Genomic DNA, 13,357 nt, shown 5'->3' on the forward strand with positions numbered 1-13,357 from the left:
CCATGGGGGAGGATGGATTTGGGGGATAGAGATTAGACTTTCAATAAAATTAGAATGAACTTCCAAAAAGAACCCTTTCCCTCAGGAGGCTGTGGGTGTGGTCCTGAAGAGAGCTCATGGAGGGAAGTCAGAGGGGCTGGAGGGGCCCCGGGGGGGCTCATGATGATGATGATGATGATCCCTAGGGCCCCCATTGGATCCCCCCCAGGGGCAGGGCAGGGCAGCCCCCTCCCGCCTTCTCCGCCGGGGCTCCGGCCTGAAGCCCGCCTCCCTCTCCTCCTCCTCCTCCTCCTCCTCCTCTGCCTTTCCCTGGTCACACCGGCGGCCGGGCTCTCCCTCGCAAGCAGCCTCTGCAGCCGGGACCCTCGGAGGAAGCGGGGAAAGAGAGGGCAGCCGGAGCAGGAGCAGGAGTGCTGGGGAGCCTTGGCAGCCCGCTCCCTCCTGGGCGGCCCCGCAGATCATGGAGGAGGGGGCTGCCCGGCGGGGGCCCCTCTTCTGGCTCTTCTGGCTGGGCGCCTTGGCCGAAGCAGGTGAGCCTCTCCGCAGGGGGCGAGGGGGAGGAGGGGGAGAGCCCGGCTGGGAGGGAGGGAGGAGGAGAAGGCAGGCAGGCCAGGAAAGTGGAACACTTGAATGTGCCCTTGAACGTCCACACTCTTGAATGTAAAGGTCCTGGAGAGGGAGGTCGGGATGGAGGACAGATGACCACCTCTCCGGGGGACAAAAGGAAGGGCACTCCAGGGAAATGGAGGCTGCTGCCAAGCTTCCAACACTTTTCATAGAAAGACCAGTTGGGGCTTCGTGGTCCTGCTCCGAAAGGAGGGCCTTTGGGAACCCCTTCTGGAAGGGAGGAGGCCTGGGGCCCCTTGCCAGGCCCTGCCTCCTTGTCTGTGACTCTGGAGACCATGGACACTCTCTCCGCCTCCTCAGGGAAAAGGCAATGCCAAGAAAACCCAGGGCAGGCTCTGCCACCCTTCTCCCTCCATCCTTCAGCCAAGGCTCCTCCTGGCCCTGGCTTTCGCCCTCCGGGGCTGCCTGCTTTCCCTTGTTGGCGGTGGTTCTTCTTTGCCTTCAAGTTCTCTTCCCGACTGATGAGGCCCCTGAGGTGAGACTACCACGGGCTTTTCTCGGCAAGTTTCTTCAAAGGGGGGGGGTCCCTCCTCTGAGGCTGAGAGAGTGTGACTTGTCGGAGGTCGCTCGGTTTCGTGGCCGAGCTGGGCCTCGAACCCAGAGCCGTAGTCCGAGACTGCAGCCCCCGCCCGCGCCCCGATGGCCAGAGAGGAGAGGCGTCGGCAAAACTGTGGTGCTTTTTATGGACTACATAAGTGCGAAGGGAAGGTGATGCTAATCCTTTTCCTCAGGCACCGGCGTTCAGCCTAGTTCTTGTTTCTCTGGCCTCCAGAGTTAACTTAGTCCGGCGCTCAAACCACTACACCACGCTTGCCTAGACCTCATTCCACTTCCTCAGATGCACCTGAGGTGCACTTCAGTCTAGGAAAGCCCCTCCTGGCAACTTCTTTCTTTCACTGAGTCTCAAAGGTGCTACAAGAACTCTCCACAGAATGATTGTACAGACTATTCAGCAGAGGCAGGCTGGCAGGTGGAACTGAGTGCTGGACCAGGACTCTGGAGGCAGGGGTCGATTCCCACTCGGCCATGAAACCCACTGGGTGACCTTGGGAAAGTCACACTCTCTCAGCCTCCTCCTCAGGGGAAGGCAAGGGCAAACCTCCTCTGAAGAAACTTGCCAGGAAAACCCCAGGATAGGTTCACCATGGGGAGACCATAAACAACAACAACAACAACAAATGTGGCCCCTTCCCCTCGTGTCCCTGTCGCCAGGAGTGGAGCTGGTCCCGCTGAGCCCCGTCCGGGCAGCAGAGGGCGCTCTTGGGCGAGGAATGCTCCCTCCGGAGGCAGCCGCAGCGCCTCCTCCAGCCGCCCCCTCCTCGCCTGGGCCACTGGTGATGGGTTTCTTGGGAGGGGCAGACAGACCCACTCGGGAAATGCCCTTCTGCTGCGGCGCTGCAGACTTGTCCTGTCTTTGCCGTGCTTCCCTGCTTTAAAAGGGCCCTGCCTCTTTGCTGGCCATGGCTGCTGGGACTGAACTCAATGGGGGCTTCCCCATCTCTGCGTAAACATGCTTACCATCAATCATAATGTAGAGGGATCTTGTAGCACCCTTGAGACTCACTGAAGGAAAGAAGATGCAGGAGCAGGAGCTTTCAGTCTACTTCCTCAGATGCATCTGAGATGCACTTAAGTTTACAAAAGTTCATGCTGCCAACTTCTTTCTTTCAGTGAATCTCAAAGGTGCTACAATAAATAAATATAAATAATAAAAAATTTATTTTTACCCCAGAGACAATTGAGGCGGCTCACAATTAAAACAAGAACATACACACACACCCCATCTCCCAATCAATCCCTCCCTCCCCTAAATGATTTTAAAAGACATCTCTACATACCGATTGTACAGGCTGACAGGGCTGTTTCTTTGACTTCTACCACTAATGATGAATGAGAATAATTTCTTACCCACCTCTCCCTATGGATTGAGCCGGGGAACAACAACAGACCAACAAATATACATCGGTTAAGAACACAACCTCAGTTAAAATACACCTCACCTTAAAAAAGAACAAGCAAGACAGGTATTGAAACACTCTACATTTAAATTCATCGTTTAACATCTACACTTTTAAAAACCATCTGGATAGGCTTGCTGGAAGAGATTAGTCTTCAGTGCAGTTTTAAATTCAAGCAGTGTATTCAGGTGTTGAACCTCTTCCAGCAGGTCATTCCACAGTCTTGTGGCAGCTGAATAAAAAGTCCCCTGGCTGTCCACTAAGCCAGGAATGTGTGAAGGCAAGCAATGGGAACCACTGCGCCATCAGGACATGTAACCCCAGAACCACATTTAGCCCACCTCAGTCTACTTGGCTTTTATAAGATCATGATTCATTAGATCACAGAGTCACTGACTATGTAAATTCTCATTAGGTATGTTTCTTTCCTTTAAAAAATCATACTAATGCCAGTCCACTCTCCTGGAATGTTCAGTTTGTACAGACACATTCCGGACTGATTTTAAGTTTCAGATAATAGTAGCAGATGTCACAGAAGCATGGTGCCACATGCTAGATGGAATAAGAAGTACATCTCAATTTTTGTAACTGCATTCATGGGAAAAACACATAGACTGGCCTAGCACAGTCACATCATATATTTTTAAGAATGACTGGGGATATAATCCATTTGTGAACAAAGTGGAATTTACATCTTAATAGAACACGCAGTGGTTTGGGCTGCATGCTGTGCCATACAGACTTTGAGTGGAAATGTAAGATGTTTTATCTGTTTGTGTGCAAACCTGTGTGTGTGTGTGTGTAGTTCACATTTTCTAGAAGACTTCTGTGAAGAAAAACTATATGTGATAGTTTTTTGTGGGTTTTTCGGGCTATGTGGCCATGTTCTAGCAGAGTTTCTTTCATTCTTTATGATATGTGATTTTCTGGAGTTCAGGTGGTTGGCTATAAAGAACCAGAGAGACCACAGGAAAAATGTAGTGCAGGAAGTTTTAGGTGTGGTGAGATCAATGTTTACAACAGAAGGCCATTATAACCCCAGATTCATGAATCATCACTTCTGTGGTGTATTGTTTACTGCACCAAAAAGTGATGCAAAAAACAAGTGTTTTAGTGAGTTACAGCTAAGATCACTGTAGAATCCACTACCTTGGCACTGAAAATCAATAAAACTACAATAGTGGGATAAAGATTTTAATGCACTGTTTTTGCAGCTGGAATAGAACACACTTGCCTTGTGATACAGTGTGTGATATTTGGGGGTCATGTTATACATTTCCTAACTGGCCTGATTTATACACTGAGCCGGCATGGCTAAACTGTAATTTTATAACCCAGGTGTGTGTGTGTGTGTGTGTGTGTGTGTGTGTGTGTGTCTTCAACACTTATGTCAACCCCATGAATTTCATAGGGTTTTCTTAGGCTAGGACTACTCAGAGGTGATTTTGGCAGTTCCTTCCTCTGAAATATAGCCTACAACACCTGGAATTCTCTTGTGGTCTCCTCTCCAAGTACTAACCAGGGCTGACTCTGCTTAGCTTCCAAGATCCGATGGGGTCTGGTGCCTTAGGGTATTTAGACCCTTTCTAGGTTCATATGCAATGATGCAAATAGAACTGTATATAATGACCATCCTAAGGACCAGTGTCTTCTATTTGGTAGAATGGCATTGTGAAATGAGACTGACTGACTCCTGAATTGATAACTGGAAAGAAATCGAGAGGGTAACATCAAAAACAGAAGTTATGAGTTAACAATGAGACTTGGATGAATTCAGTAGTGTCACTAGGGTTTGTGTCACTTGGTGCAGCAACTCATGGTGTCACCCCATCGACTTCCATATTACACCATAAAGAATCCTTAGTAATCTTTTTGTGCTAATGTTACTCATACATCGTAATTCCCATATATCACTGAATACAATGGCAATAGTTGTGACATAAGTAACTGGCAAAATTAAAGCTATACCTTTAAATTACAATATCATGTGCACAGCCTAAAAGCATTTACATAGTTTTGTGTGCTTAAAATAAAAAATTGGTAAGATGTGATGTTTTAAAAGGATTTTTAACATTTAAATTAAATTTTTAAATTTTATAAAACTTAGGTCTCCCCTTTCTCCTCCCATTGAGCCTTACCCCACTCACATCATTTCTTCAACTGAGCTCCAGCATTTTAACGGGACACAGGGGAATGTCACAGCCTGTTTCTACCCAAAGGCAAATGTTTGGGGAGCAGTGCTGTGACCTCTCTTAAAGGGTGTCACCTGGTGCAGCCCACACTCCCTGCACCTTCTATTGATGCTGCTGGGTGGATTTATAGGTTCTTGCTGAAGTATTGATACACATACCCCTTGACTTTTCCATGCCTTCTGTAAGTTGTTGGACTTTACCAGCCTTCTTTGTCATTAGCTACACTGGCTAGCGCTGACTGGAGTTGAACAGCACATGGAGCAACATAGGCAGGCCTGAGACAAACAAACAAGCTTCATTTATATACCTCTTCATACCGCCTAAGCAGTGTCTAAGCGGTCCCCCAACAATCTGGGTACTCATTTTAGCAGCTTCGGAAGGATGCAAGCCTAAGTCAAGCTTGAGCCCTTTTCCTGGTCTTGAACTCGCAGCCTTGTGGTTTTGAGTGAGTGGCTGCACTCAGTGGAAAGGGGTGTGTCTGCACTGATTCTAGGGTTCGGGAGCATGCAACAATCGCATGCTCCTGAACCCTAGTCCATATGGACACCGCCATCATGGTGGCCTCCCGTCCATATCGGGGCCACCATGATGACAGAAGTGCAGCGCCATGTCCGCATGTCAGGGCACCGTGCTTGCATCATTGATGCACTGATGGCTGCCCCCACATGCACCAAAAGGAACCTACTTTTAGCGGGTTCTTTTTGGTGCAGAGGGAGCCTGTGGGTTTGGTTCCTGCACCCTCCCTCCGAAGGAAAAACGGGAGGCTCCAGACTGTCGAGCGCCATAGTTTCACCTCTGTCAGTCTTTACACTGTTTTTAACTTAAAGAAAGGGGGTGATTATTATTAGTACTGCAATTATTTACTGGCGCAAATGCATTTTAGGAAATCTGGCTGTAAATTGTGAGATTATATGCACATCTCTGGAGCCAAGGATATCCCTCAACTGCAGCCCAGAAATATCAACAGAGTAAAATATATTAAGGCTTATTATTTCCAAAACTACAGGCAAGTTTGTGTATTTGGACTTGTGTTGGAAAGTGCATTCTATGATACTGCCTTTATTTGTATAAACTGATTATAGATGATTGACCTGGAGTATATAAACAATGGAGGCCAGTATTGTGTAATCATGTGAGTGTTGGATTAGTACTCCAGATCAGGATTTGAATCCCTGCTAAAAACTGGGACAAAATATAGGACAAAATTTAGACCAAAATATAGGACAATTGTAGGATAAAATTTAGCCTGAAATATAGGACATTTAAGAAACATGGAGGACTTTAAATGTCCTACATTTTGGGCTAAATTTTATCCTACAATTGTCCTATATTTTGGTCTAAATTTTGTCCTGGTTTTTAGTAGAGAATTATGGCAACCCTATCATGGAGACTCGCTGGGTGACGTTTGGTGGGTCGTGCTCTCTCAGCCTTAAGAGAAAGGCAATAGCAAACCTCCTCTGAATAAATCTCACACAGAAAACCCCATGCTAAACTTTGCATAAGCTGGAGTCAACTTGAAGGAACATAACAACAACAACGAAACAATAAACAATTAGAAAGTAATGGCACCCACACTATTCCCCTACAATCTGTTTCTCAGTCCCATCCAGCCACTTGAGTGAAGGTGCACCACACAGCCTTGGTAGATTTATGGGTGAAGATTTTGAATTTAAATAATACATTATTCATTAATCATTATTATCAGGGATGGCATGGTTACAAGTAACTCATTAATGTTACAATTCTTTTGTATCTTACTTTTATTTTTAGAAAAATACATGTACAAAATACCCCACATTTTTTAAGAACACAAAATAGGCAAAAAAATCTCCCTTTATTGCCCAAGACCATAGTTTAAGGAGTAACAAGCAAATGTTACTAGTTACAAATGTTATCACTTGTTAATAATATTTTGCAAAAAGAGTTGTATCCTCTTTACTCCCAGAAATAACACATTATTTCTAAGGCCTGGAGTGCACCAGTTTCTCTGGCTTGCAGTATCTGTCTGGCCCAGATCAGAGTGCCTTGTCCAGCTTTCTGGATGAAGTCTCCATTTACAAGCAGAGTCCTCAAGGCATCCCTTTGGCAGAGGGCCAAGGCAAACTCAAACCCACAGCTTCCCGGAATGCAGCTGAAGGAGGCAGACAAATCCTTGCAGCAGACTTCTTTGTCATGGAGGGGCAGCCTGACATTGACTACAGAGGGCATATGGAATGTATTACTGCTTCACTTTTCCTCAGTAGATCTTTCCACTGCCCCCAATATGCTGCAGCACCTGCTGCAACAAGGATGCTTTAGCGCAATGTATTGAGTGAGACCCCCACCCAACCCTGGCTCCCTGTAGTTTGTGACTTGGTACTAGGCATTCCAGTGGATTGCAGTGCGGTCCTAATTTCTCCTCTGGGGGCATAGAAATACTTTTGCAGCTGCTCTGCTATCCAGTGACTGGTTAAATTAATCCCAGGGTTTTTGTTGCCTTTAGGTGTCTTAGAACTCCGTTTCTTATGTCTAGCTTTAAATGATGAGGATGAGGTTAGTTCTGTGGGTGCATTTCCCTAAGATCAAAAAACTATAATGGTGCTGAAAGAACAAAAGTGTTACTGCCTCTCTGAAGTGCCTCATCATTTAAGGAACACATCCAGGCTATATAGCAGCTGTGCTGTGTCAAGGTGGTCAATGGCTTTATTTTAAACTTGTCTCTATCCCTGTTATAAATATAATATTCTGCAGTCTGTCTTGATAACTCCTGCATGGAAAAACTGCCATTGGGTGAATGGCTATAGCAGCTCCCTTGAGCAGCATATACTCTGGGCAAAAGGTCTCAGATTTAACCCCAGCCTCTTCACTCCACTTTAAAATGCTGGAGAGCCAATGATGTGTTGTGTTGACTGCCTGAACTAGAGACCATCTATCTCATGGATCTTTTGCAAATCCACATAGATTACAAAGCAAAATTTCCAGTTCACCTGGCACTTTCTCATTCCTCCTAGTTGTTTTTGTCTTCTTTTGTTACACCAAAAAAATCAGCTCAGCTCAGATGTGACTATTTGGCAGTAAGATTTATCCAGGGGCCATATCAAGACTTGGTTAAAAATCCAAAACAAGCTAGCAAGTATCCAACTGGAAATTAAGTTATTGTGCTACAGTTCATGAATGACCCCCAAAGAGACAAGATATTTCTACTTAAATATCAGAAGTATAGCATGACTTATTAGCCATGTGAAAGAGTGTAAAGTTGTGTGATACACAGTCCAAGGCATGGGGTCCTAACATTTTCAATCTGGTATACATGCTCAAAAAATGCAATCTTCCCACTCTTCTGACTATTCCAAGTAATAAGACATTTTTATAATAATGACTCCCCACTTCTCTATATCTGTCAACAATTTTTATCTTTATGAGATTAGAAGACAAAAACACTAACAAGTTATCAGACAGCAAAAGGAATTACCCAAGTCATAGGAAAGACAGCTGAAAATGTGTGGACGTTCTGGAGTTAATCTTTAGACAACTAGGATTTTTTTTTAATTGGACAGATGTTCTTGAAAATCATCTAATGGCTTCATAACAGGAAGGCTTCTGTTAAGGGTCTTCAAAGTGTGTGAGTAGTTGCAATTGCAAACAAGCAATTGTAAAACCTGTCTGTAAGGAAATAACATAACCAGTTGATTTTGTAGACATGCATATGTGTAGATTCTTTGCATAAACTAAATAGATGGGCATAATCAAGTTTCCTCTACAAATGGGTTAAATGTATGCAATGGTTAGCTATACATTTATTGAACTAAAGACACCTGATCCGTTGCCGAATCCCACTTCTCTTTTAAGTGGCACGCTACTACATTCATCACACAGTGAAACCAGACATCTGTTATCTCCTGTTAAACAGGTACCTTCCAAAGAGTTAATTAAAGATGCTGAGCTCCAGTGCCAGGCATGATGTCCAAGGTTTTGCTGGTAGAGGTCAGCAGTGGTTCATGGGAAAGGAAAAATTGGCAGCTGGGCCGGATGTCCTGCATTTCCCCTCTTCCTGCAGCCGCTTGAACAACGTTCCTTATTTAGCTTTCCTGATGGGCAGGAGGAATCTGATGGCGGAAACTGTCATAGCCTGATAACAGCTCAGAGAGAACCCCCTCTTTATGATGGGTGTCATGGCAGGCTAGTTTTGATTTTGGTGACAATGAAGAAGGAGAGTAGCACAGTTGGCCTGACAACACCCCCAGACAATACCACACGCTTGCTCTCATTTGGGCAGTGTTTGCACTGATCATTTAATAAACAGTATTTTCCGGAGTATATTCTGTTCACTTATGTGTATACAACTCTTTCAGAAAGTAATCAAGGCTGTGAAATTATGACGTCCTTCTGGGAAGTTCTGATGTGGGCGGTTGAGTCAGCTGATGCAGGGAGGAGTCTGGGGGAAAAGGAGAAAGAGAATCCTGCAATAGAGCCTCCTGGCTGGTGTCCAGGCCTGGGCAGAGTTTTCCACTGACTTAATGGTGATATGTGTCATCAGGGCCAGGAACAACAATGGTCTGGTATGTGGTGATGCAGGGCTTGTCAGTTGGAGACAGGCAGATATCTGTGCACAAGCAACATTAACAGAACATTTGGGCATGCATGTTTAGCATGCATGGTACTTCAACATGATCCACATACCAGGCCCTGTGTTTCTATATGAGCAGGTATTTACATGCATAACTAATGAAAATTAATGGTATAACCATAGCTCCCCTGAGGGGATGTCCAGTCTGGGTGTGGGCTGTTTCCTCATGGAACAAAATGCCTCACAGGTTCTAGAATCAATCAGTTATTTGTCATCATAGGTACATGTAGCATATCTTGTTAGCACATTTCTCTGTGTTTATGTGCCTTCAAGGCATTGTTATTGTGTGTCATTAAGCCATTTCCAACTCATGGGAACCCTAAGGCAAACCTAGCATGGAGTTTTCTGTGGCTGAGAGTGTGTAACTTACTCATGATCACCCAGTGAGTTTCCATGGCCAATTGGGAAGTTGAACCCTGATCTCCAGAGTTCAACACTTGAACTACACTGGCTCTCAAGGCATACCCATCCAATAATGATGCTATCTAGTTTATACTTGTTCATATCAATGGCTTTCTTTTCTGTATAACTGGTCAGTGTCTGGGGAGAGGAGAGAGAGTGGCCCACAGTCAGATTGGAGACATCTTTTTCAGGCTAAGTGCAGAATTAGCCCCAGCCTGTAATGCTGCATGCCTGGAGTGGACAACTGCTGTCTCAATGATGAGGTTCATCAAAATGTAACTGTATCTCCTTTCACATTTAACCCCTTGCTATCTGGGGAGAAGGCTCTGATAAATAGAAGGACTCCCATTTATCACACACTATCTAATGTGGTTGTTATAGCTGCGGCAGCACATCTGTATGGTGACCCTTCAGCGCTGCATCATCTGGATGCAGTGCTGGAGGTCCACCATGATGCTGAGTGCCAGCTGGAATGATGTGCGGAATCATGACACCCTGAGGGCGGAGTCAGGGCATCCAGTGTCAGGGCGCTGCGCCCTGACTCCATCCATAGGCCGGCACAAAGTGCCGGTCTGTACAGGGCCTAAGTTTGTGAGCAGGGGAGGAAACCATGATGTCAAATAAGGAACTGGATAGTACCTCAGTTTCCATACCACTGAAGACAGTAATGTTACTCTGGATTCAAATCTGAAGAGAATTAAGACACACAGCTGTGCAAATATATTAAGTTAGTATGATTGCATAATAGTCACAAAATTCTAGTTTTCTGGCTACATGATATGAGGGAAACACAGAATGTCAATTTCACCTTTTAATTCTCATGTGTGGATGAAGTGGGGGAAACACTTGAAAAGGAAACATTGCTAAGTTTGAGTGAATGCTTAAAACTTTATCAGTCCACCAATTTCCCCTATATACTTTCTTTTCTGTCTGTTTTTCCCCCTAGTTTTTTCTTGGGTAGGTGAGTCTTGGAAGATTTTCCCATGTAGATATCCACTGCTGCATCACCATTAATTGGGAAGCTTTGCTGACTACATATATTAATAGTGCACATAAAATTGTTTTGGTTGCTTCAAATAAAAAGAGATGTAAAGAAAAATGGTTCTTAACCCAGACTATATCTTTGCAATATCCATGTGGTGCCCATTCAGTTTACTTCAATTTACTTTCCATTCTTTTCTAGTAGTCTCAAAGCATTCTTGTTCACCATAACAGTTAGCATCTGCAGGAAGGAGTAAAGACAATCTAAAAAATGGTGGTTCAACTATAAAAATAGCTAATGCTCTAGTCTCAGGAGATGCAGGCAAAGCAGAAAGAAGCATAGCAGTGTCCTGCAGACTGTGCCTCAGAAAGAAGGAAGGAAGTTTTTATTACTGGACTAAATTCTACATTCATTTTTTGCCATCAATGACTTCCGAGAAAATACTGTCTGATTAAAACTGGGAGTAAAAATTCCAGGAATAACTCCAAAGTTCTATTTTCTAGAATGTCTTAAGCTATCAAAAATATTTGGCATACCAGAAATTTTACAGAAATGATAGCTATATATCCACCTAGGTATATATCCACAGATATGGGAAACACCATGGGATACATGTGTGTAGAACACAGATACATGGGTTGTTAAGTATATATATGAATTATGGAGTATACTGAAGGACTATAACTCAGGAAAAAATAGTTGTATTATTATAGTGCTATCAAAATAAATAGGGCATGCTCAGTAGTAGCTAGGGTACAATGGTTTAGTGGTCCTTATTTACTATACACACACACACACACACACAGAGTTGTCCCTCCATATTCGCTAGGGTTAGGGGAACAAGACCCCCGTGAATATGGAAAAACCACAAATAACAAAAACACTGTTTTTACCTGAGAGGACACCTCTCCAGGAATCTCTAGGTCCTCCAGTGCAACTCTGTGGTCAATGTCCAACATACAATGGCACTGGAGTAGCTACAAATGGACTTTCAGTGCAACTTTTAGTTAAAGTTGACCACAGAGTTGCACTGGAGGACCTAGACAGTCCTAGAGAAAACATATTAATGAAATCCATGAATAATCAAAGCCGCAAATATGGAGGAATGACTGTATATACTGTAAATTATAAACTGTACAATTCAGATTATGTGGGAATAAAAAAAATTCAGCCACATAATGAACGTTTTCCGATGATAACACACTATTTTTAAAAAAAACTGTGGAATTGTCTTCTTGAGGCACTGCAGAGAGCTAATATTTTGATAATAATTTTCTTAAATTTCCTAAATTATTACTCTAAACAACTTTCTGGAGCAAATGGGAGGGAGCCTTAGAGTGACAGAAAAGAGAACACCAAAAATTGCTTTCTGTTCTGTTCTGCTGTACAATTGGATACAACTCATTGACTTCCAGAAGGGAATATAGTGTAATTTTTAAAATTCCATTTTTCAGTTATCTAAATTTTCTGATGATTAAAATCTACTGTGATCATATATAATCATTAGTTTTTAAAAGTCAAATTTATTCAAATACAGCAGCTTTTCTGAATTTTCAGTCCTATGAGAAAAGCGGGATGTAAACCAAATAAATACATTCAGCTTTCCATATCCATGGGTACTGCCTCCATGGATTCAACCATCCATGGCTAGAAAAAAAAATTAAATTAAATTCCCAAAAGCAAACCTTGATTTTGTCAATTTATGTAAGGGGCATCATTTTACTATCCCACTGTATATAATGGGACTTGAGCATCCACAGATTTTGATATCCATGGGAGTTCTGAAATGAAACCACAGGAGATATTAAGAACCCACTGCAAATAAAGGTTTCATTCCTGTTTTTAGTGGCTAGGGTAGCTAAAATGGTGAACAATGCTCCAGGTGCTTCTTCAGAAGGCCTAATCCATACTGCAGTGGTGGCAGTCTCTGGCAGGACTGCTCTGCCAAACACCAAATTATTGTCTGATCTGCTTCTCTGAATTGATCAGAAAGAGACAGCTTTCAGTATACAAATGACACTTCTGTGGCCCATGCTCACAGCACATAATGATTGGACTAAGAGAGAATGTTGTGAAGTGACCATTTTTGTGTTTGCCCAGTAGTTATTTCTGCAGTTGTCTTTGCGGGAAGCAGCCAGTGGTAGCCTTCTCAACTGGCTGTACTTGTTTTGGATATACATTGTTATCAATGTGTGTATATAAATTGATTACAGTTGTTGTGAAGAGTGGCCCAGGAACCCCCAACTATTTTAAAGTATTTTTAACAAATTAACCCATTCTTCTTCCTCTTCTACTTTTGCCATCTTAGGATCTTGAGAGCAACTACGGCAGATTTGGTAGGTTCTCCCAGCCTTGCCATTCCCCTCCCCCCTTTTTTAATCTCCCGCAGTTTTTAAAAATCTGTCATGGGGAGGCTATGAGAAACCACAGTGTCCCAGGAGCTTCCAGTTCTTATCGGCAGCTGGAAAGTTATATTAGGGCAGAGAGTATTGTGCATATTCCTAAAGCCTCGCATCCTCATTATTTTCTCTTTAATTTTCATTCATACATACACAAACACAGAAAGAGACACAGAGACTATTTTAATTTA

General features: G+C 43.6%; 1 protein-coding gene across 3 annotated transcripts in view; it reads left to right on the top strand.

Annotated features, from left to right (window-relative positions):
• The first annotated feature begins 370 nt into the window (after positions 1-370).
• Positions 371-13,357, top strand: part of FLT4 (fms related receptor tyrosine kinase 4) — a 147,290-nt gene continuing 134,303 nt past the window's right edge. For all 3 annotated transcript variants that reach the window (XM_089528826.1, XM_089528837.1, XM_089528846.1), the window contains exon 1: positions 371-530. In XM_089528826.1, coding sequence (XP_089384952.1) covers positions 461-530 — 70 coding nt within the window. In that variant the 5' untranslated portion in view covers positions 371-460. The remainder of the gene's footprint in view (positions 531-13,357) is intronic.

This window comes from Sceloporus occidentalis, unplaced genomic scaffold, assembly GCF_023333645.1.
Source record: "Sceloporus occidentalis isolate IW3139 unplaced genomic scaffold, rSceOcc1.0.p SCAF_1, whole genome shotgun sequence".
Lineage (NCBI taxonomy): Eukaryota > Metazoa > Chordata > Lepidosauria > Squamata > Phrynosomatidae > Sceloporus > Sceloporus occidentalis.